The 24,477-nt window shown below is 36.7% G+C and overlaps 1 protein-coding gene across 1 annotated transcript in view; it reads left to right on the top strand.

The window, feature by feature from the left end:
- The window catches only part of LOC311172851 (histone-arginine methyltransferase CARM1-like), a gene marked incomplete at its 3' end in the record, with an annotated part of 104,552 nt that overhangs the window by 60,756 nt on the left and 19,319 nt on the right, over positions 1 to 24,477 (top strand). Inside the window, exons 3-4 of the mRNA XM_084236384.1 lie at positions 9,736 to 9,913; positions 14,953 to 15,043. Of these exons, the coding sequence (XP_084092510.1) occupies positions 9,736 to 9,913; positions 14,953 to 15,043 (269 nt within the window). The remainder of the gene's footprint in view (positions 1 to 9,735; positions 9,914 to 14,952; positions 15,044 to 24,477) is intronic.

Genomic DNA, 24,477 nt, shown 5'->3' on the forward strand with positions numbered 1-24,477 from the left:
AGGTTATACAAAGATCCACCTTTACACACACACACTTCTGAATTCTATAGATATTATAAATTTTTAGTGTTCACTTTATACCGTAGTCAAAGTATTCTTTCCAGGTCTACAGAGTTTATCTGCCTCTCTGCTGTTTTTCTTCCCTGGTTGCTGAGCATCCTGGAACATCATCAAAAGAAAATAACAATGTGTATTAAAAATGCCAATGTGGGTTTTTTTTTGTGTGTGTGTATTTTGCTGATGACCAAACTATAGAATTGGCAGCATTTTCCTCATATAAGCTTCATCTGACTTCCCTTTGTCATCTTTGGAGATTCTGCAGTGATCAGGGGGGCAACTATTTGCTTGGTACAGAGAAACCTTCTGGATTCCTCAGGCTCAGCTCTTAAATCACCCCCAAAGAGAAACAAGAACAAGTTTCTTTCTTGCCTTTCCCCCTTCCTTCTGCACCTGTCTCCCTCATCTGTTATCCTCTGTATTTCTCACTCTGGGTGTTGTCTCATTTCCTGGCCAAGTAGTTCTTGTTTGCAATTTTGCACTCACATCTCTGGCTGGTTCCTCCAGGGGCCCATTTACTCTTTCTTGGCAGCAGATTTCAGAGGGTCCTGTTTTCTGCACACTGGTAATTAAGCACCAGTGGCCCAGGAGGGGTCATGTGCAATGCTCAGCATTCACCTTGATTACAGGCAGGAGGCAGGTGTGCACTGAGGGAGGGAAAGGGAAAAGAGGAAGACACAGTTAACCACAGGTTCTGCCTCTTCAGACTCTTCTTATAAAAAAGCCAAGTCATAATGCTCAAGTAATAGTTATGAACTAAACTTGTTAAAACACACTGCTAACTGGGCCTCCCCTGGTGGCGCAGTGGTTGAGCACTGGGCTGCGAGGCTGCCCGCAGCCTCTGCAGCACCGGTTCATTCCCCAGCCGCCCGCGAGGGTCCCACAAAAAAAAAAAAAAACCACACATTGCTAACTATAACCACTTTCCTCCAAGTCTGCCATTGCTTGGTGACATGTCCTCGGCTTGGACAAAAATCTCTCTAGGATTCAGTTTCCTGATTTATATAGTGACATGGTCAGAACAGGCAGTTAGTAAAGAACTTTAGCATAAATATTCTAATTAAGTGAATGGAAGCCAGTGAAATTTTTAACAGTTTAATATTGCTTTTAAAAAATATTTGAGCAGTTATTCAAAATTACCTATAGAGAATGGGATTTGAAAGGAGAGAATAAAGAAAAGGTTGGTTAGAGAGCCTGCTCTTTGGGGAACTACTCATTGTTTAAGGGAAAGTAATACTTATATGTGAGGAAGGGGAGTCAAAAGTATGGAAAGGCCTTTTAAAAAAAGGAATCATCTCCCACCTACCCCACTCATTACCAATGACATTTCCTAGTGTGAACTGCTCTGAACTTAAATTAAGTTTGTTAGCTGATTACCATGATAACATTATACTGCCCATATTTTCTGCTTCCTGAATTGCCTTCTCTGGATATACTCTTCACCCCTGGGAGATTAGAGGAGGAACTTTCCTCTTCTGACCTAACTCCCAGTTTTGCTTGATTTTATTATTTTGCTAGATTGTCAAGATTATTGTGGGGGCTGGGACACAGTGGACCATGGTGGAGGAGGACTATGAGTACCTTCGTGATAAGTGTGGTGTGGTAACATATATCTGAAGAGGTATGAACCTGTACCTCTAAGTCATTTACAGTGTTGTGAACCAACATTGTGTAAACATAATCTTGTGTTGCTGATGAGAATCTGGTATTAGTATATTTCTTGTTCATTTGATGCTCATGTGGATTTTTTTAGACTTTAAACATTTGGGGGTCTTTTTCTTTATTCCTAGGGTTGTCAAATTTTGCCATGATGTATCTAGATGTGGACTGACATTTTTAACTACCTGTCTGCTTCATGCTCAAGCTAAAGACTAATCTTTCATGAGTTCAGGGAATTTTTTTCCTGTTATTTATTTAACTATATTGTTTTCATATGAAACTGACTATTCTATGGTAGCTATCTCTTTGGAGTATGCTGTGTTGTCATATTTCCTGAAATTTTTGTTACAGGTCATTACCTCAGTCTTAAAAATGTTTGACAGTTCATCAACTGAGTTATTTTCCAGTAATAGTTTTTATTTTCTAGTCACCTTTTCTTATTTTGTGACCATATAAATCCTACTTTATAAGGTTAATAATTAAAACTATATTTGTCTTCTGTTTCCCTTGGAGTCACTTGTTCTATTTATTAAGCTACAACTTTCTCCTTCCTCCAGTGTCAGGAGACCCTTGTAGTTGATGAATGAAGAATGAGCAAGGTTGCTGACAATAGATAGTCACTATGGACCAGTGTTCCACGCAGGTCTTTATATTAAAAGGGAGAAGTGACCAAAACCTTTGTCTGCGTGGGGTGGATGTATTGACTGACAAGTAAGCTTCCCTCGCTGGAGCTGAGGGACCTGCACTAATACCAATATAATTGTTTTATCTTCAGGAATGGAACTTTGAGTGGCACTTCCACATATAGTATTCTCTTGAAATCTGAATTGAGAGTTATCCCAAGCTTGTCTCTGTCTCTCTTTCTGCCTTCAGTGTCCACACTAGGATCTCTACTAAGACACAGCACAAAAAGCAGTACTTGGAAGTATTGCCAGGGCATAAAATCAGGTGATGTTAGCCTGACAGAGTGCATATACCTGAGGTGGAGAGAGAAGTGGAAGGTGGGCTGTACTGGCCCAGCTGATGCACTGCATGTACTCTTGGCATTTACTGATTCAAATTTTGAATTTTTATCTGACACTCCCCCACAGGAAACCTTCCTTAGATCTGACAGAGAAGCAGTTCATAATGTGTTCTGTTTTTTCCATCAATCCAATCCAGTCCAATCTGCTTTTACTCTCGTAGGATTCTCTCAAACTGTCTTCTCCATTGCTAGCCTTTTTTACGGTGTATGCATGTTAAGATTTCTTTCTGACATATAATTTCATGCATTTCTGTGAAATCTCAGAAAAAAAAGAGGAGCCAGATATATTTACTGAAATCTCTGATTTCACTAATATTTTTTGTTAAGGAAAAATCACTTTGGTAGTTTTATTAAAATAGTACTTTATTATAAAGAAATTAAGCAATTCAGAAATTTGACGAAGATTTAAGCCACCCATAGTAATCATTATTATTATTGGTAAACATACTGGACTTTTTCTATGCCAATATACAATGATAAGATGGCTCATTTAGGAAAATGAGATTATATGACCTGTAATATATGAAATAAAAGTACTCAATACTTTTACTGAATATAAAAGGAGGAAAATAAACAGATAAAAAAAGTTGTTAAACTTTAAATCAGTGCTTCTTCACCAAAAGAATTGATTTCTAAAGGATTCTTCTAAAACATTAAGAAATTAGAATTTTTTAATACCTATTGATAAAAATTTGATTTTTCCTATGAAAGAAATTAAGTCATTAACACCCTCATCAACTCCCTCCACTTTCCCATTTGTTAGTTATATATTATTTTCATATTGCCAGGATAATGTAATTGCCATTGAAATATAACCACAATTCTTGCAGTTGTTCAGCATTTGTTCTGTTGTCAAATGGATTGATTTCTAATATTAATCTTTTTATTATAGCAGTTTTACTAAAGTTCTTTATTTATTTCTTAATCATGTGATTTTTTTTCTCTTTAGCAAAGCATTTTTTGAAGAAGGGTGTATGTGTGCTATATACCCTCAGCTCTTTCATAACTGTATTACTTTCTATGGATTTAATCTTTTCTTCAACACATGTTTTTCTTCTAAGTTTTGTAGATGTCCTGTTGCCTTCTTAAAATGGATGTCCTATAGAGGAATCAAAATTAGACTGATTTTCTTTAATTTTCAAGATTTTTTTTTGCCTAGATGCCCCCAAATTTCATTCTTTTTTCTTTAAATTCAAAATATTTAGCAGAGTATATTTTCATGTTATTAATACAGTATGAAAATTTCCTTTGACTACTTTATATTTTTCTGTGAACAGATCTAGATTTTTATTTCAGGTAAATGTTCTTTAATATATCTTTGAGTTATTTTTCTATTCCATTTTTCTAAATTTTTAATACAACTTTATGCTCCTTTGCTTTGAACTATTATCTTCTTTCTGCTTGCAGATTTTCATTTGTCTTTTTAAATCTGCATTCATTGGGATAATCTCAAACCTTTCTGTTAATAACACAGTTTCAATTTTCCTACTATAAAATATATCCTGTGTACAGAAAACAAAAGTGAATATAAATACAAGGTGTAAAGGAAACTAACCAAATAAATGCATATATCCCCCCAATCCAGCTTAAGAACTAAGATAATATGACTATATATTAAAATTCCTGCATGCCTCTCCCAGATTCTATACCTTCCATTTACTCCTATAAAGGTGCCAACATCATGAGGTTTTTAGTTTAACATAGGAGTTTAAATAATAGTTTAGTATATCCTAATCAATAGGTAACTTTTAAATACATTTGACATTTTTTATAAAAGTAATCATATTACCTATTCAGTAACCTGCTTTTTATCCCCCTTAAAATTTTGCTTATCAAATTTATTTATTGTAATACATGTCCCTGTAATTCTTTCTCACTGTTGAATGGTACTCATAGTACAGATATACTGCCATTTATTCATTTCCTTGTTAATTGTTATTTCTGATTTAGTTTACAATTTTTGTTTTATAACAACCAGTATTATAAAAAAATTATGGACATTCAAAATCTTTCTAGAATATATACTTCTAGTGGGTAATATGTCTAAGATGTAGGATAAGCACCTTTTTGGTTTATTGAATAATGCCAAATGGTTTTCCAATGGTAATATTCTTTCCCTGTATATTGGTTATATGTTGATATTATTCTTTAAGTATGTAGCTCTGTTTCCTTGGGCTTAAAATTCTTTCCTTTAAATCTGAATTCTCTTTCTTTATCACCTCATCTTTAAATTCTTATTCTTTTTTTATTTATATATATTTTATATCATTGTTCATTTTTGTACAATGTTTGCTTTCTTTTCTTAGGCATAGTCCCCATAGAATTTCCACTACCAATTCATCCATGCACCATAACCATAGTCCCTTGTGCTTCCTGCCTTTGTTTTGATCCCTACCCCCTCCAACACCACAGAATGTCTCTTATTTATAGTTGCTGTTTTTTGTTTTGTTGCATTTTTTATGGTTACTATTTTTTTCCCTGATCCCTTATTTGGCTCTCCTATATTCCTCCTATAAGTGAAACCATCCAATATTTTTCTTTTTCCTTCTGACTTATTTTACTGAGCATTATCCCTTCTAGCTCCATCCATGTTGCTGCAAATGGCATTAGTTTATCTTTTTTGATTGCTGAATAGTATTCCATTGTGTATATATACCATGTCTTCTTGATCCAGTTGTAAATTCTTACTCTATTTAATTTCTAGTCTCTTTCATCTATATTTTCCTTTTCTTCTGTCATTTGATTTGATCCTTGAAATAGCACTAAGAAGTACGTGCTATCATTATTCTCATTATAGGGGCAAAGAAATGAACTTCCAAGAAATTGTGTCTTGGAAGTCTTACTGTGTAAGTGGAGGACTTAAGGCTAGTACCCAAGTCTCTTACCCAAAAAAAATCGTTCTTTGCCTTGAGACAGAATGTATTAAATCCTATATCTTTGAACACTAATTAATCTTCCAAACTGAACAGCATAAATAAACACATTAAACACACATAGCTCAATGAAAAACCTCCGAAATAAGACAAGAAGAGCAGCATACCAATGAAACTACTGTCCTGTCATTTTTGTTACTATGAAACTGAAAAGATGAATTCTGTTGCTGCCACCACCTCAGAGTTGTGCGTGCATGTGTGTGTGTGTGTGTGTGTGTATTCTTTAAACAACTGGTAAGAGTGACAAAATTATTGACACAGACTTTCAAAAACCAATTTAATAACAAGGAAACAGGAGCAAAATGAGGATATGATGTATCTTGTATCTTGATGGGTTTTGGGGAAAAAGAGCATTTGTTGGGAATCTCCCTCTAGCCTGATCTCTTAGAGAAGGATTAAATCACACTGGGAAAACCTGTGCAGCAATGAATAATGAAGCCTTCCTCTGGGTTAAAGGCCTTTTCCAACACTTGGAGGGAACTATTGAAGTTCATTTTTTCCTGAAAAGGATAGGTCTACCTAATTTCAGTTTGGGGACAATGTACATGAAGTGATAGGCTAACCTAAAATTATCTGTGTTGAGACTGTTGTAAACCAAAGATGAGGGAGGCAGCAAGACTTAGTCAAATAGCATGTTTCGTATCTGCAATTAATTGTTCTTACTGACTTTATGACCTACTTTCAAATATGTTTGTCAGGGAATTGTATTCAAGCCTAAGATAATCAAATACCTATTTTCATTGTTTCCTGAAGGTTGATTTATGAGAGGTAAATAAAAACTCAGGGGAGAGAAAAAATACAAAATATTCAAATAAGCTTGGATGCCTTTGACTTAACCAAGTAAAAAAACAGTTTCTTTACTTTAGAATTCCTCAAATCTATTAATTAACTTGCTGTTGGATTCTGTAAGTTTGTAAGAGGAATATATATTAGAAGGAAGTTCCAAAATTATTTGATCTTAAATTCTATCTTCACACATTACTAGAACACATTTTTGGGGCAATTTTGCTTTTTTCTAAGTGTAAAGTGTTAGAACTAAGGAGCCATAGAACAACTTAAGTTTTAACTCTAATTTGCAGGACAAAAAGCTAAAATTTAGAGGGTTCAAATTATTTCTCCAAGGCCACAAAGCACTTTGGTAGTGAAGGTAGGGCCACAATCCATATCTTCAGATTCCTGATCTAGTGTTCTTAGAGTTTGCCTAAAAGTAGGTGAGTAATAAGGTTCAGTGACCAATAAGCACGCCCATTTGCTCACTTTTCTGCATGGTCTTCTTTACTAGTGAGACTAATGAGAAGCAGAATTTCTTCCTGTGAAACCCAAATTGCCTTGTAACATTGCCACTTTGCAGTGGTGGGAAAGATGATGAATGAAGCACACTAGTCGTGGAGCAGGTTTACAAGGCAAGACTCTGCTACTCAAGCAATAGTTCTTGTGCCATTTACTGAAAGCATACAGGCTAGTTAAAGCTGATCATGTGACAATAGTATGAGATCCAAGTTCTGGAGGGTGGGATTGGAATGGGGGGCAAAGTTTTACAAGGAACAGAAAGGGGACATCATGGACCATATGTCAAGACATTTGCATCAGCAAAGTATTTGATGTTATCACAGGCAGAGTTATCCTGAGACTACTGTGGAGTTAGTCATATAATCAGTTCTACAGCAGCCTAGGCATCCCAGGGGCTGCCTGGGACACAGATAGTCAAGGAATGCTCTGCTGTGATTTGCAGATAGCAAATAGGTCACAGTTGCCCATGAGTGGCCAATTTGTAGCCAACTCATAGGAACCTACATTCAAACAGCTCATAAAGTCTTCTTTGAAGAAGTCATTTATCTGATCTTCCTGAGGATTCCAGAGTCTAGGATTATTTTCTATAAATTCTCCATATGAAGTCCAAATATATTCTATATTGAGCCCTCCTTCAAAACTTAGACAGAAAAACTACTTTTCTAACATCCCAATCTAGTCAACAATGCAGTTTTATAAACTGAGATTGTATAAATAACTTTCCATCCCATAAACAGAATTTAGATAGGACTTAAAATTTAGAAATCAAATTACCTTTCTGGCAGGCAGTAGAGCAATATGATTAAGAAACCCTTACAAGTAGGGCCTCCTTGGTGGTCTAGGGGTTAAGTCTCAGCACTACCACCACAACAGCCTGAGTTTGATCCCTGGCCAGGGAACTAAGCTAACCCACATACAGCACCCACTGCTCCCTTAGCAATGTATTTCAGTAGATCTGCCTGTTCTGCTCCCCATTGGACATTAGTAACCAAAAGAAAATCAAGGAAATACAAGATTATGTAAAGACTTTGAGAGAAATTGAGAGGAATGACTAGTATTAAAGAATTGAGGTTGGTTTTCATTTGATGATGTTGAGTTGATGACCAAGCACACTAGAGTAGAAGTCCAGGTGATGGCTGGAACACAAGTGAGAAAACACACATAAAGGTGTAGTTTGGACAGTCACCCACAGTGGAGTCATAGTTAGAGCCAGACAGATGAGTGGACTCTCCTGGAGGAGAAATTACAGAGAACAGCAGGGCACCCGAGCATTACCTTTCAGACCTTCCTCCACAGACACCCACAAACTTGACTTCATTTGTGGAACGATGATAGACTGGAATTCCTCAAGTCCTTGCATATGAATAAATGTTGATATTGGATGACATTCATATATTTTTCTTCATCCTTTTCCCTTAAATCAGAAATTATTTTGGAGTTTAAAATTAGCATTTATATAATGACAGCTTTGGAGATGTTGAGGTGATTTTGCTAAGTGAAATTTTTAAGCCAGTAAGTGTAAGAGAGTCACTGGATAGTTTGCTTATTTGTGGGTTATTATCAAAATAAACTGGCCAAGTACAGCAAAAATAATTCTTAGATTCTGTTGGTTACCAGAGGCAAAGGGAGGAGGAAAGGGGGTAAAACATCAGCAGGGCATTTTAGTGGCAGGTGTGTGAAACATAAGCACATATGGCAGGATGGCGTTGTACCCCCCAAATGACATAGGAAGGTAAATGATTCACAAATTATTATAATGTAAGAAAAAAATAAAGAAAAGACAATTATTAAGCTTATCAGGTCAATGTTAGTGAGTAACACCTTAGAAGATAGGACTAGGAGTCAAATTCCTTAAGCATGTAAAGGAGTGCTCATAAACTGTGAAGCTGCAATAGGAATATCACAAATGCATGATATGCTGCATGAAGAAAGAGATCAAGTTACAAAAATAGAAAATAGAAGGTCTCTGACTATATGTAAATACAGTTATCTAACAGTCGTAGGGAACCATACTTGAAAAGGAATGTACTGTATTATCTATGTTGGTACATATAAGATACTAAGTAAATCTCCTATTTATTAGGAAATATTTTTCAGGACATAGACAAATGTAATAATGCCATCACCATGTCCTATTTGGCATTAAGAAGAAATATATAAAAAATATATTAAATAGACACCTCCTCAAGCTCCCTCTTTTAAGAGAGTTCAAAGTTATTAAATTGGATAAAGAGGACATCAAAGTAAATGAATACAAACCTGTAAAAGGCACTTCTAAAGAAAGGTTAATTAATGAATATGGAATTATTAGTTTTTGGAATCAAAAGACCAAGGGATAATTTAATAAGGATCAGAATCGTTAATTTGTGCAAGATTATTATACAGAGCTTCTTGGCATCTTTATTGTTGCTAGAACACTGGGAAATAAGCTGAAACCATTAATTTAAAAAAAAACTCCCCAAATACATATGTATATATAAACTTTACCCAGGACCACATATACACATATATGTCAAACTGTTAGTAATTATTTTTGCATGTGGTATGATTCTAGGTGATTTTGTTCCATATATGTATCTTCTATTTATTGCAAACAGGAAATATTTATACAAGAAAAATAAGTTTATTTTTAAAAGATTTTACAGGAAAAAATGTATTGGTTCCCTCTCACCCCTATTGTACTGTCCCTCCTTAATCTATTAAACTTAAGTTTTTCAGGAGGTTGTGTATAATAATAATATCCTATTCTGGTTTTTTTTTTTTTTTTTGTAGATGCTTGTGAAAAATAACCGCCTTTCAGACAAGATCATTGTTTTGCCAGGGAAAATTGAGGAAATCTCACTTCCTGAGGCTGTAGATGTGATAATTTCTGAACCAATGGGATACATGCTGTTCAATGAAAGGATGCTGGAGAGTTACCTTCATTCCAAAAAATGGCTGAAAGCAAATGGTGAGTTGGCTAATCGGTGGTATAGAAAATAAGCTAACTTTCCCCCCATTATTTATCCTAGATAGAAAGGAGGAGAGGACATTTCTTTTACACCAATTCTTTGTTTTCTCCTCTTACTCTTCTTTAACAAATGAAATGATCTTCAACTATAAAGGGCATTATGCCATGTAGTTTTCAACATGGCCTTGAAGACTAATTACAAATTACATTTTTCTTCCTGTTTCTATTGCTTGCTTTCCAGACATTTGGCCTAACATTTGACTTTTTGACTTTGATTTCCTTGACTGTATTTTTTTTTTTATTATAGAGGCATGCTTTATATATTTGTTTGCTGGTTTGTTTGTTTGTTTTGTTTATACATGCACTGGGTACAGTCAGAAGTGCGGGAGGGTGAGAGAATTCAACAGAGCCAGAGCGGGGAGCAGAGCAGGCAGAAGGACCGAAGTACACTGCTGAGGGGAGCAGCGGGCGGCAGGAGAGGTCTGCACGTCATGTGGGACCCTCCTCTGGTGGCCGGGGAGCAGCCGGGGATCGAACCAGCGCCGCAGAGGCCGCACGCAGTTTCGCAACCCAGCGCTCAACCGCTGCGCCACCGAGGAGGCCCTCCTTGACTGTATTATTAAAAATAACCTTTAAAGCCTTTGCAAGTGTTGACCCTCTATAATTTGGGAAACTCTCTGGGGTTTGCTTGTTTTGTGACAAATTCTTTTCCTACTGTATGTCTCTCTTTCCTTGTGACCTCTGTGTATAATTGAGATACTAATATAAAATCCAGTATTCTTTTTGTTCCTACCAACTGTCTGCATGTGCTTATCAATTTGCATAAATTATTTTATGAACCCCTGATAGTGTGAATGATAAAGGTGTTAAATGTATTTGAAGGGTTGATACTGAGGCTCTCAATGATTTTGTATCCCTCATGCAGGGCACATTGGCAATGTCTGGAGACATTTTTGGTTATCATAATTGGAGAAAGGGGTACACTGGCATCTAGTAGATAAAGCCCTTGGATGCTGCTAAATTTCTTTTAGTACACTGGATATCAAAGAGTTATTTAGCCCAAAATGTTAATAATGCCTTGGCTGAGACTTGAGTTAGTGGGAGGTACTATCAGAATGCTCACTTAAAGATAAAACTGAAACTCATTGGGGGAAAGCAACTTGGTAAGGCCGCAACTCTAATGAGTGACTAGGAATTTAACCCTGACCTTGAAGCCCACACTCACAACTCCTGCATCCACTGCAACTTTCTACTCTGCACCAGAGTGGACACATTTCATCAGCACTTTGTTTCCAATTAAGGCACAAAAGGTAATAATCGGTTAAAAAGAAAGTTGCCCTTTTCATGTGAATTGCAGCTTCTTACCCCAGTTTTATTGAAATTACCAGGTAGCACCCTACCTTGATACCCAATGAAGGCAAAATTGTGAAGAGTTCAGCTCCTGCTCACCAAATTACACATGTGTATACACATATGTTTATGTATTTAAGTAAAGCTGAAGGCTCATGTATAATTTCCTACATGCTTAAACATCTAGAGGCTCAGAAATGGGCACTTAAAAAAAAAAAAGAACTCATGCAAAAGTAAATAAATATACAGACCAAGTATGCCTAATGCAAAGAACCTCATTAGCATTCTCTTGTACAACAACCAGGGATGATCTTGAAAACCTTGTGTTCTTGTGATAAAATTGAAAAGAAAAAGTAAACAACAAAGCTGCTTGAATTTCTTCTCTAATGCCCCTGGAAAGAATTTTTATTTTTCTAGATTTTTTTCCAAATGGTTAAATTCTTCTGTATGAGATTTTAAGCATAGTTAATGTGCATCCATTTAAGTTCCTCTAAACTGAATACTGAATATTTAGACTTAATATCTGGGCATCCAATTCCCCACAGATATAAAATGAATATGAAATTTTATGTTGGGCTATGCATCTTTAACTAGACAATAGAAATGAATACTGATTTTATCAGTTTTCTAGCCTGTGTGTTCCTGAGGGAAGGATGATTGATTCTTTTCTAATTATTTGTGTTTTCCATCAAAATAAGACATAGTTGACAGCATCAAATAAAGTAAAAAAGGCTTGTAATGAAAAATAGTAACCCTCAGTCACAGTTCTTCCTAAACTGGGACTGCACTCCAAATACTATCCCTTCCTATTTGCTGTTTTTTCTATTATTTACCTACATATTTCTGTATAAAATTATATTGCTATTCTTGTCACTCTCTGAGAAGTAAGCTCTCTTACATAGCAGCTTCTTCCTTTTCTGAATCACCCTCATCTCAATATATTTATGCAGGTCCTCAATGCAAACCCTTAGGGCCAGATACATTTCAGAATTTAGAATATGAAGGACTTTGGAAATGTAATACAGTCTTCTCCTATGTATTACTTAACATCTCCAGTGGGATCCAAGGCAACACTCCCAAATGAAACACATATTTCTGCAACAAAACATGTGAATGTGGATACCAAGTAGAATTAAAAAAGACGAAAAGACACTTCACATCAGTTCAGGTCATATTTAACTATCAAGTGATGGTATTGCATACGTGCAAAAATCTGTTGCTTTTCAGAATTTTTTGAATTTCAGAATTTAATATAAGGAAAGATGAACTTAGATCATTTTTTAAGTCAGTTAATACTTACATTATTATGACAATGTAAATATTGTCCCATGCTGAGTGAGGTGGTATACTAAGTACATGTGATTGTGTATTTTCCTCTTCATTTTTCCTTCTTGGAGTTTATTGCCTGGCTTTTTTTTTTCTTTCTTTTTCTTTTTTTTAATTAATTAATATATTTTACATCATTGTTTATTTTTGTACAATGTTGTTTGCCTGGCTTTTTCATTAGCTGAGTTTTCTATGCACTTATGACTAAGGGTTCCATGAGCTAACATGACTGCCAGATTAGTGTTTATTCTTTATAAATTTTCCCTTTATAATTCTCTGTCCTCTTCTACCATATATGAAAGGTGGGTCTCCAGTCCTATTGCCTGGCTACTTTACTTTGACTTTCCATCATCATTCTTTTATCTTCTTTTCTTGTTTACACCATCATTTCAGTAAAGTATGTTCTCTCATAGCTTTTAGAGAAAGGGTGCTTGAGATTTGCTTTTTATTGAATTGTTGTATTATCATTTTGTTGGGTAAGGCATTTAACTTGCAAAATTTTTTCGTCCATTATTTTTTCAACTGTTTATTTTTAAATAAACATCCAGTGGAATTTACAAAGACAAGTGTCTCTAGTATCCTTCAATGCTTGTATCTTATATAACTATACTATCAGAGCTGTGAAATTGACATCAGTAAAATGAGTATGTGTACTTTTGTACCATTTTATCACATGTAGTTTTTGCATGACAGCAGTCAAGATACAGAACTATTCTAGTACCAAGAGATCTTTCTCATACTACTTTTCTATGGTCACACCCACCTTCATCCCCATTATCCCTAATATCTCTTCTGACATTTTCCTCAATATTTTTAAGATATCTTTTTTGGGATTTCTGGTTTCCACTACATCTATTGGAGAAGTCCCGTCACATACTCACTCCTGATCCTTGAGTGTACCAAGTTTTTATCTCTGGACACTTTTAGTATCTTCTCTATTTCCAGTGTTTTTAGTATAAAACATTTTAAATTCTTGTGCTGGGCATTCGGAATGTTAAATCAGAAGTCTCATTTCCTCAACTCTGAATTTTTCTTGTATTTTACTTTTTATGATTTTTTTCCCTTCCATTTATCAGATATTTCTGCATTTCCTTGATGCTCCGAATATCCTCCTCTGAAGCTTCCCAAATTTATTTAAGCAGTAATACTTACTACTTTTCTAAGATTATTCAATATCCTTCTATCTTGATATTGAAAAACTACCAAGCAATCATTGTTTTGACACCAATACTAGAGATTTAGAAAGGGACCTGCAAATAGTGTAACTATCATGCTCCTTCTCTGAGCACCTCTGAAAAGATCCTAAATTTAAAAAAATTATTCTATTTTAATAGACATTGAAAGCATAAAGTATGAGGTTATTGACCAGTGGATGAGATTACACCTTTGGATTTTGCTCTCTCACTTATTAATTCTGTGATTGTGATCTAGTCATTTAAATTTCCCTGTTCCTCAGTTTTCCCACTTACAAAATGGGTATAAAGATAGAACACAATTTATATTATTAAGAGAACTAATTGAGTTAATACATGAAAAGCTCCCAAAAACAGTTCATGGCAGAGTTAACATAATCAAAAAATGTTAGCTATTGTTATTCCTGTTATTGTTATAATTGTTGTTATATGATAATAGTATCTCCAGTTTCATAGGCAATCCTCATTTCTGATTTGGGTTAAATTCCATCTTTCTTTCATGTGCAATTTAGTAAATGATTACAAAAAAGTTGCCCTTTGATGATAATGTTGATCACCAGACTACATACTCAAAAAGGCTGAATTTCAGGCATGCAAGTATAGGTGTTTATTTGCCCACTAAAGAATCTGCCTTTTCTCTGGTGTAAATTTCAGGAACAAGAGACAAATGTGGGTTTCTCAGCATGGAGGATGGTGAACCTCTCTATATGCATAGATTGTAACAGTGCTTAAAAAGGCAAGTAATGAATTCAACGCCTAAGAATAAAAATAATGTTATAGGATGATGGAATGTTGTTTATTTTCGAAAGTAAGTGATTTTACAATGTGTAAAAGAACAAATAAAATATCCAAGATTCCAAGCACAGGATATCAAGAAAGGAAAAAAAGCCAAAAGCTGAGATGATAAACATCGATATGTCAGGTCAGAAGCCTTACCTAAGACTACAAGCTTTTCTCAGTACATAGCTTTGTTATTTGCTTTGATATTCCTTTTCATATCTCCTCCAGTCTTCTGCCTCATTTTCTCAACTTTGCTTTGAGGTAAAATCATATTTTAACCTGTTGTATAATAGATGAAATAAAATTAAACAGTGGGGTTGATTAAGTGACAAGTGAATGTACCTTCAATCAGAAGATGTTTGGTGTCAACTGTTGCCTTTTTCTCATTAGGAATGATGTTTCCGACGTTCAGTGATATCCACTTGGCCCCCTTTTCTGATGAACAGCTCTACATGGAGCACTACTCCAGAGCCAACTTCTGGTAATGTTCTCTTCTCTCTTCACTTCCTTTTCCTTTAGAGTAAACCAGAGCTTCTCAACCTACTCACATTTAGGTCATATAATGGGGGCTCAAAAGGAACCTGTCCTGTGTACTAGGATATTACTGCATAGCATACCCAACTTCTACTAACTAGTAGCACCTTCCCCCCAGTTGTGACAACAAAAATGTCTCCAGACATTGCCAAACTTCCCCTTTAGGATCAAAACCTCCCTGCCTTGAGTAGACAAATTGGAGAACCATGTATTTAATATCAAACATCGAAAAGTCTACCCTGCTACTAACATGACAGCTACCCTCCCTACCCCCACCCCCGCTGTCCCTCCCTTTCCACTTTGCACCATTCATTCCTTTGGTTCATATCTATGACTTCTACTGGAATGTGCCTTTGTCAGAGAACATATCAATCAATTTATGTTGATGTGGTTGAATTGATCAGATTTGGAGGAGGTTTTACACTAATTGACTTAACTCTGGGGCAGTTTACTTCTCCCTCTGAGACTTGGTTTCTTCGTTTGTAAAATGACAGCTAATACAAAACCTCTGACAGTTCTAAAATTGCATTCCTTCGGACATTGTTTTCTAAGAACTGCTATTATAAGAAAGAAAGAAGGAAAATTGGACCCTTGGGAAGGAGATATTGGAAGATAGTGAACTCTTGGGAGGGCAAAACAAAACAAATAGCATTGAGTAGAATGCTACATGTGGCAGGAGCATGGGCATCTGCTGGCAGATGGGTGAGGATGGATACTAAATTGTAAACTGGTAGTTCCTGCTGAGGTCTACAGAGCCCTCCAACTCAAGTATATCCAAAGTTGATTTCTGTTTTTTTTCTCTTTGTAATCCTACCATATCTCCTATATAGAAAAGATGAACAGTTTCTTTATTTTTTACTGTTTATTATTTGTATCCCTACTATACTTGCTCCCTACCCCACCCACCATAGAATATAATTACCACAAGGGCCAGAATTTTATCTGTTTTCACTAATATATCCCAAGAACCCAGAACAGGGCCTGAGACATGGTAGGTTCTCATAAAATATTTTTCAAGAAGCAAAGACTCCAGTAATCTCAAGCTTGTGCAGAAATAATTATTATTAAGAATTTTGTTTCATATATGTTCAGTTTTTCTTTACAAAATCACAAGCAAAACACAAATACCATTTGTTGGTTTGCAAACTGACCCTTATATAGAGAGGGCCAGGAGTGACTGAAGAAAAAGCAGACCACCCCAGACTAGTAGGCAGCAATTTTAATAAGCAAGTGAATTTAGATATAAGACTTATTTTGGGGGCTACAAAATTAACAGATCTCTACATCTTCCCACCAGAATCTTAAAAATGTTCATAGAGAGGGCCTCCCTGATAGTGCAACGGGTTGAGTGCAGCGCTGTGAAGCTGTTCGCAGCTTCTGCAGTGCGGGTTTGATAACACGCCCAGCCCGGGAGATTCCCATGTGGCGCAGCAGACCTCTCCTGTCTTGCCTGCTGCTCCCCTCAGCAGTGCTTTCAGTTTGTCTGCCTGTTCTGCTCCCATTCTGTCTCTGGTGAATCCTTTCACCCTCCACGCCTCTGGCCTGTACCCCAGCTGTTGTATAAATAAAAAATAAATCTTTAGCAAAAAAAAAAAAAAAAGAAAAATATTTAAAAAAAAAGTTCATAGAGGCCTTTGGTCCCATAGACTGTCCCGATGGTCTCAACAACAGGTTGCTCTCTCAGTTCTATATCCTTGAAAATTACTCTGACTGTAGGAGCAGTGGCTGAATGTACTTTTCAAAACCAGGGAGGGGTGAGGAGGTCATCCAGAAACACAAGAGGTTAATTAATTATTGTCTCTCAGCACTTATTTATTTTTCTATATGATCTTGAAAATCAGTTTGTCTAAATAACAATAAAAAAGTCTTCATTTTTATTAAGATTATTAGTAAATTCTAAATTATCTGGGGGACAGTGGGTACTTTTATAATGTTACTTTTCCCAACCAAGGATATTATTCATACACTTTTTTTTTCCTTAGAAGCATTTTAATGATTTTTCCTCTCAGATTTTGCACGTTTCTTATATTTAATCTTTTTTTTGCTATTATTTTCTAGTTAATTACTATTTTAATTCTATAAATTCTTTAAGAAGCAATATTCAGGTATTATTTATGTTTTAAAAGGCAATAAAATTTTATAAAACTGTGTTCTCCCTATTCTGCAAGAAATAATGCTAAAGTGAACATTCTTTTGTGAAAAACTTGGTGTGCATTTTGATTATTTCTTTACAATAAATTACTAGTAGAGTTACTAGACCAAAAGGTGTGAAGAAAGAACTTTAAAAAAATTTTTCTTATATATTGCCAAATTGCCCTGTAGAAAGTTTTGCCAATTAACACTTCTACCAGTGGTCTATGAGACTGTCTGCTGAGTCTTGCCCATACGGGATATGTTTTTTTAAATGCCAATTTGATTTGCAAAAAAAAAAAAATGGTGGCCAATTTATTTTTAATCTTTATTTCTTTGATAGCTGGTGTATTTGAATGGTTTTATTTTTAGTCAACAAACACAAAAAATGTTTTAAATATATATAGTTATCAAAATTCACAGCCTTTACTTTCCTAATTTCCCTCCCTTTATAATGAGCTTTCTACCTAGACTACTAGCACATGGGCCTTTGTTGCATACACAACAGAGAACATACGCAAAAATTGTATGATTTCCATTAGAAGAGGTAAAGTAGATATGGCTGAGAGGAGAAAGAGAGGCTAAAAAAATGACTTGGCTGTATTCTGAAGCAATGAGATAAGAGACTAGAGGAATAAGTAATGGGCTAAATGAATAAAATGATCAGATATGATGAGGTGTCAGTCCTCTCCTGACTTTCCTGCAGCACCTGACACTGTTGACTCTTCACTTCCCTTCTGAAGCCTAAACTGGTTTTTTTCCTTCCTTCCTGGCCCCTACTTCTCAGTCTCCTTTGCTGATCCTTCTTCATGACCCAAATCTTTAACCTTGGATTGACTCCAGGTTTTGTTGTTAGATGTCTTCCCTTTTTTGTCCCCTTCACCTCCTTACTGATCTCAATCAGTCTCGTACTACAAATAATCTTTATGTTGCTCACTCCCAGCCCAGACCTCTCCTCAAACCATAGACTTGGAGGTCCAGCTGCTTATTGACAGGTCTACTTAGATATATTTTGGGCATCTTAAATTTGACATATCCAAAGGCAAACTCCTGTTCTTCACCATCACCCCCTGACTACCCCTGCAAGACAAAACAAAGACAAAATAAGAAAAACAAAATACCCTGCTATTCTACCAGTCTTGCAATAGCCTCCTAATCCATTTTCTCTTTTTAAATAATTAAAATGCTATTGATGACACATTATTCAACTTCTTCAGCTCAAAACTTTCCAGGGGCTTCCAATTTTATGCATAATAAAAGCCAAAGCTCCTACAAAGAACAGTGAGGGTCTACATGATCTAGTTCCATCCTGATACTCCCCTGACATCATCATCTCCTACTCTTTTTTTTTTTTCCTGTTTTTTTTTTCCATCATCTCCTACTCTTCCCTTTATCTTTCACAGTGGTTTCCTTAGTTAGTTCTCTTGTCCATACCATGCTTGATCCCACCTCACTGCTTGAAACACAGATAGCCTGTGGTGTGTCCTTACCTCCAAGACATTAATTAAAAATGATCATCTCTTTCTTCCTGAAGTCCTATTCTCAAGAAGCTTGAGATGGACTAGTTTGCTATACGTCATATATAATGTTTATAGAACATAAAAGCATGACCAAGTCAGGCAATAATTAAAATCTGGATGAATCAGTTGCTAGGGGCCAGACTGAACAGTATTCAGTTCTTGCTTCTGTCAGCTACTAGCTGTAAAACCTTAGACAAGTTTATCTAATCTCTTTGAGATACAATTTTCCTAATTGTAATGTAGATATAACATTCAATAGTATCTTTCCAGGAGAAGGGGAAGTTTTAGTTTGAGAGATAGGTCCTCTACTTAAACCTTCCTACTATAATACCCCTTTCTTCACAGGCTAGTGTAAGAGTTCTGCCAGATGTTAAATGCATCTATCCTAATTATAGATCAGGGACTGAGCAACTAACCACAGGATAAATATGAACCCAGTAGGATAGCATGTAAGACGTATTTGATTCAAAACTTCATTTACTCCCTAACCTCTACAAGTCCTCACTAACTACGGTATTCAGAATTCCCTGGTATCAAACTTCTTAGCTAATACACCTCAAAAAATCAAGGTGTTCTTCCTCCAACACAGTTGCTTTGTCATAGAAACAGGTCCCTCTGGAGAAGAACTGGGAAATATTTACCATATGTGCTTGTGGTAGAATTTCCTCAAGGGTCAGGGCCTCTACTTTGGTCATGGACCTGTGGTATCTGTATCCATAAATCAGATCTGGAAAACTAGTTCTGGAAAGGGAGTGTGGGGGGCGGAACTAATCTTTCCATTTGACAGCTGACAACATGCTGATCACTAACTAACATTTTTGTTGTACATGTTGAGACTATCCTAGTTGACTGCGCATCTGTTTCACCTCCGATAGCACGAGAATCTATAAGCAGCCCCCACTGATCCCTGTAGGTCAAGGTATACTGATTGCCACTGCAACCTTACTTCCCAACACTGTGATTATGTCATTCCTGTCTAAGTTAATTACAGCTTTCTTCCTTCTGACATTCTGAAATTCCATCCAGATTGTGTTCATGGGAGCAGAGTTTTAATGGCAGTATCACCATCTCTGCTGTGCAGATGCAGAAGGGGCCACTTCTTTCTCACTGGCTCATTCTCTGTTACCTTTATGAAAGGACAGTTTCCTGGGCCTTTCTATGAACAGTCAGATGAAATGTTGTTAAGTCTTGCAGCATAAATCCATGTAGCATCTCTACCTCCTGAGCCTTCTGACCATTTCCTCAATACCATTTTCCCAGAAATCCTGCAATCTCTATCTCATTGACTGTAGAAACCATCATGATGACCCAGTTTCAAAGTGACATCCTAGTGTCCTGAGTGCCCCATATCCTGTCCTACTTATATTACCCTCCCTTGTTCAACACCCTTAAAATTTATTTCTGTACCTATTTCCCTGCTTCTTAGCAAAAAATACCCACTTTCTGCATTTCCTTAGGTATGTAAGTTAACTCCTCCTGGAATAGGACTTATAATTTCTGCTCAGACTCTGCTTGAGTTATCTGTCTGACAGCAGTAAGGGACCATTATTTCGAAGACAAAGGGCAGTGAGGCAGACCATGAGAACAGAATTATCTTATGAGGCATGCACTTCAGGAGAAATTGCGTAGTCTCTAAGCAAGGGAAAGCTATTCTCCTCTGACAAGATGAAAAGAATTCTGTTTTTGCAGGCCTGAAGGATTCAGGTGAGTTGGGAAGCTGTTTCCAGTATTCTCTACCTTGTCCATTCCCAGTACCAATCCCAGGTCTCAGAACCCTGCTTGTTCCCTGTCAGGTCCAGCTTTGATTCATAAGAACTGTGAAGGTTGCACATCCAATCTCATTTGCAGCTCTTTTGCTATTAATGTTGAACTACCTTGCTTAGGTTGGGGAGGCACAACAGTTTTAGGAATATGGCTTCTACTTGTCAAATTCTGCATCTCAGTTTGCTCTGATAGAACAGAACTTGGAGTGCCAAAGAGATTGAAATTTCCTTAGATTCTGCTTAAGAAGTCCTCTGGATTTCATAATATATCTTAATTTGACAATTTGCTGTTTTGCGATTATAATTCTTTTTGCAAAGCTTTCAATGCTGTTAATAGACACTTGCCTACTCCTCAATAGACACTTGCCTACTCCTCAATACAGTTATCATTGCTCTCAAACTTCAAATACCCAGACATCATTGACCCTATTACTTCACCTTCTACCTTGACTGCACTGTAATTAATGATCAGCGAGACCATGAGTAATTGTGAGGAAACTACTCTAAGGGTTTCACTTCCCACCCCCACTAGCATTGAAGATCCTCTGGTCATTAAACCTGTGAGTAATTCCATTTTGAGAGTCTGGATTATAGGGCCAAACCTCATATTGATTGACTTAGCTTGGTTTCCCCTGTAAACCTAGAAGCTACAACTTTATTACAGAAGCAATCCCAGTAAAATAAGAATGAGGAGAAACAAGAGAGAGGCAGGGAAGAAGAGAGAGCTAATGCAAAGGTGCATTACTGACCTGACACAAAGAGATCCATTTCCAGACAGAATTGCTAAGTCCAGCAGACATCCACCTCACTACCCACCGATCTTGTTCTGTACATGCTAGTCTAAAGCAATTTAGCTCAATCCTTGTAGAATTAGGACTTCACTGAATTAGGCTAAACTAGTTTCTCAGAGTTATGTTTATAGCACATATGTGGGCAGACTCAATTTATTAACTGTTTTCTTTTCAGTTATCACTTTGGTGTTAAGTGCCCAATTCCATTGAAGAAAGACTTAAGAAAAAGAATATTTTTGACTAATGTATTTTAAAAACCCAAGAGTAGATTCAACTTCTCAGGCACAAATGGATTCCAGGACACAGACATTGTCATTGGGTCCTGGTCTCTCTATCCCTTAGCTCAGTTCGGCTCTTGAATGGACTTTCCCCTTGTAGAAGCAATGTGTTCCCAGCAAATCCATATTTATAGATTCATAGTTTCATGTCTACTTCTCTTTTGCAGGTTTGAACAAAAGTCTTAGACTTTACTCTCATTTGATCAAATGCTTACCCCTGTGGCAGTTATCAAGGCGTGAGTGATAAGACGCTTGATTGGCTGTGACTGAGCCACATGCCAATCTATAGAGCCAAAAACAAAGTCAGGATCTCCCAAAGTACAAGAACTTACACTGGGGAAGAGGTGCCTCCCAGTAGAAAACAGTACCAAAACTGTTAGCAGAAGATTCAGAACAGCTATTTGCTGGATAGAACAAGCAAAAGATGTCCATCAGATATCTTGTTGTCTTGAGTGATCTAGTTTTCTTTCTGATACATGCTTTCATAGGTGCACTTCTTATACAAACCAGCAATATCTATCTATACATTGGCTCACCTGTGGTGCTCCATGGATTTCTTTATAGAAGCATGGTATTTCCCTTCTTACAAAAGAGGCACAGTTAGACACTTGATTTTTATTAAAGACTGTGTACCATTTCTCCCTCTTTTTCATAGTAAAAAACATTTTTACAGATACAGAAAGTATTTAATATAGCATATGTCAAATATGTTACATTAATTTGCTGAGGTTTAATGCAGTAAAACTAGAGATAGGATTAACTGAGCATCTTTACAAAGATAGCACTTTGCCCCATGGTGTGTCGACATTCTGCTCATACATAAAACTTACCAAAAATAACTAAATCTCAAGCTCTGTTATATAGATGGAATGTAAAAGAAATAAAATACAGATGCAATATATTTCTAGATGTGTATCCTACTCCTCTTTGGCACTTTTGCTGTGCCATCCTCAGCACTATGTGTGCCACTGGTGACATTCTTGGATCCTTTCTTTAGTAGAAATGCTTCCTAGAGATAAAGATATAGTCATAGCTGTAGATAACAGGTATAGATATATGTCATCTGGTTGGCTTAGCCTTGACTGTTAATTCTGTAAATTCTGTAATCCATTAAGATACTCAACATTTTGTAAATGTCAAACAGCAGAAAAAGATTTTACCTCTCTTTTATCTCTTTCTTCCTTTGGTCTTTTCAAAGGAAGAAACATTCTTTTTTTTTTTTTTTAAAGATTTATTTATTTATACAAGAACTGGGTTATGGGCCAGAGGTGCGGGAGGGTGACAGGATTCACCAGAGACAGAACGGGGAGCAAAACAGGCAGACTGACGAAATACACTGCCGAGGGGAGCAGCGGGCGAGGCAGGAGAGGTCTGCCACACTATATAGGTTGCTCTGAGGCTGGCCGGGATGGAACCAGCGCTGCAGAGGCTGTGGACAGCTTTGCGGCGCTGCGCTCAACCGCCTGCACCACCAGGGAGGCCCAAGGAAGAAACATTCTTAATGGAAGTGGATTATTTTTTGTTATAATGGAATGAAGATGCAAAGATTTTTATTAAAGTAATTGAGTTATGCTGTGAAAGAACATGTTCATATTAGCAAAAGAAAGATGTTCTTGCATTAGAGAAGCTCCTCTCTGTTTAATCGGATTGACGAATGCTACAAAAGAACCATAGGCGGTGCCACCATTCTTCTCAGACAGGTGGAGCACATAGTGGAGAGAGGAGATATGCTAAGGAGAGGGCATGAGAAAAGACCGTGGTGGGCGAGAGGAGAGAAAACAGAGGAAAGATTCTCCTGGATGCCTTTTGAAGCTGACCTCTATGTGGAGAAGCTAATGTGATGGGAAATGGGGGACTTCTTTCTGTACTCTGGATATATATACGCATAGCTGATGGTAAGATTGCATTCCTTCTAGACTTGCCACATGTTGCATATATTATAGTGGAGACAGAGGGGAAAGGGAAAGGGGAAAGAAGAGTATAATTGGAAATTTAAAGCCAGGAGGAAGCAGCATGTACACAGACAGCCTTATGTAGTCATAAAGAGGCCATAAGTAAACTTAGAAAATAAAACCACATATGATAAAAACAATGGAAATGATCCCCAGTTTCCAAGTCAACAGATTCATTTCCTAATCCATTCCCCCACAGTGCATCTTAGGAGACCCAGAGCGATGCCAGCTCCCATCTGCTTTAATTATTTTGTGATGCATTTCAGAAGGAGATTTGGGATTTCAAAGAATTAGAAATATGGTTCAGCCAGAAAGTTTCTATAACCCAGCCACTGGGCTCTTTGCCCACAGCTCTCCGTCTGCCCCAGGAATGGTGCCCAGTTACACCACACTGATAGGTTTTAATTGGTACCAAACACACAAAGCCAATGGCACAGAATCATCCCCTCTGAGAGCTGAGGTTGTATGCAAAGAATAGAGAGAAGTTTTCTACTTCATTCATACTGGGCAGAGGGATATCTTTGCCCTTGAGGTTTTCTCTTTCATCTACTTGGCAAGGATTCTGGAACAGCTAACTTAGTATTATTCAACCCTGGTTGCACATTAGAATCACCTGTTTAGAAACAAACAAGCACAGAGCTACACCATAAATCAAATACATTACAATTGGGGAATGGAATTTAGGCATTAGAACTTTTTTTTATTTTTTGAGGTTCCTTTTCTTAATATTTTTTTAATTGAGGTAACACTGGATCCCCACATCAGACATCACAATAGTGCATCCACCACCAAATAACTCATAGTCCTCTACCACAGTCCATTTTGCTTCCTTCGCTCTTTGTTCATGCCCTTCCCCCACCCCTACTACCTCTGGATGCTTCAGTTCTATGACCAGCTTTCAGGGGTTTGTTTTTAAGTTTGTCTTTCTCTGATCGTAAGTTTGGTTC

This window comes from Talpa europaea (assembly GCF_964194135.1).
Source record: "Talpa europaea genome assembly, chromosome: 7".
NCBI lineage: Eukaryota > Metazoa > Chordata > Mammalia > Eulipotyphla > Talpidae > Talpa > Talpa europaea.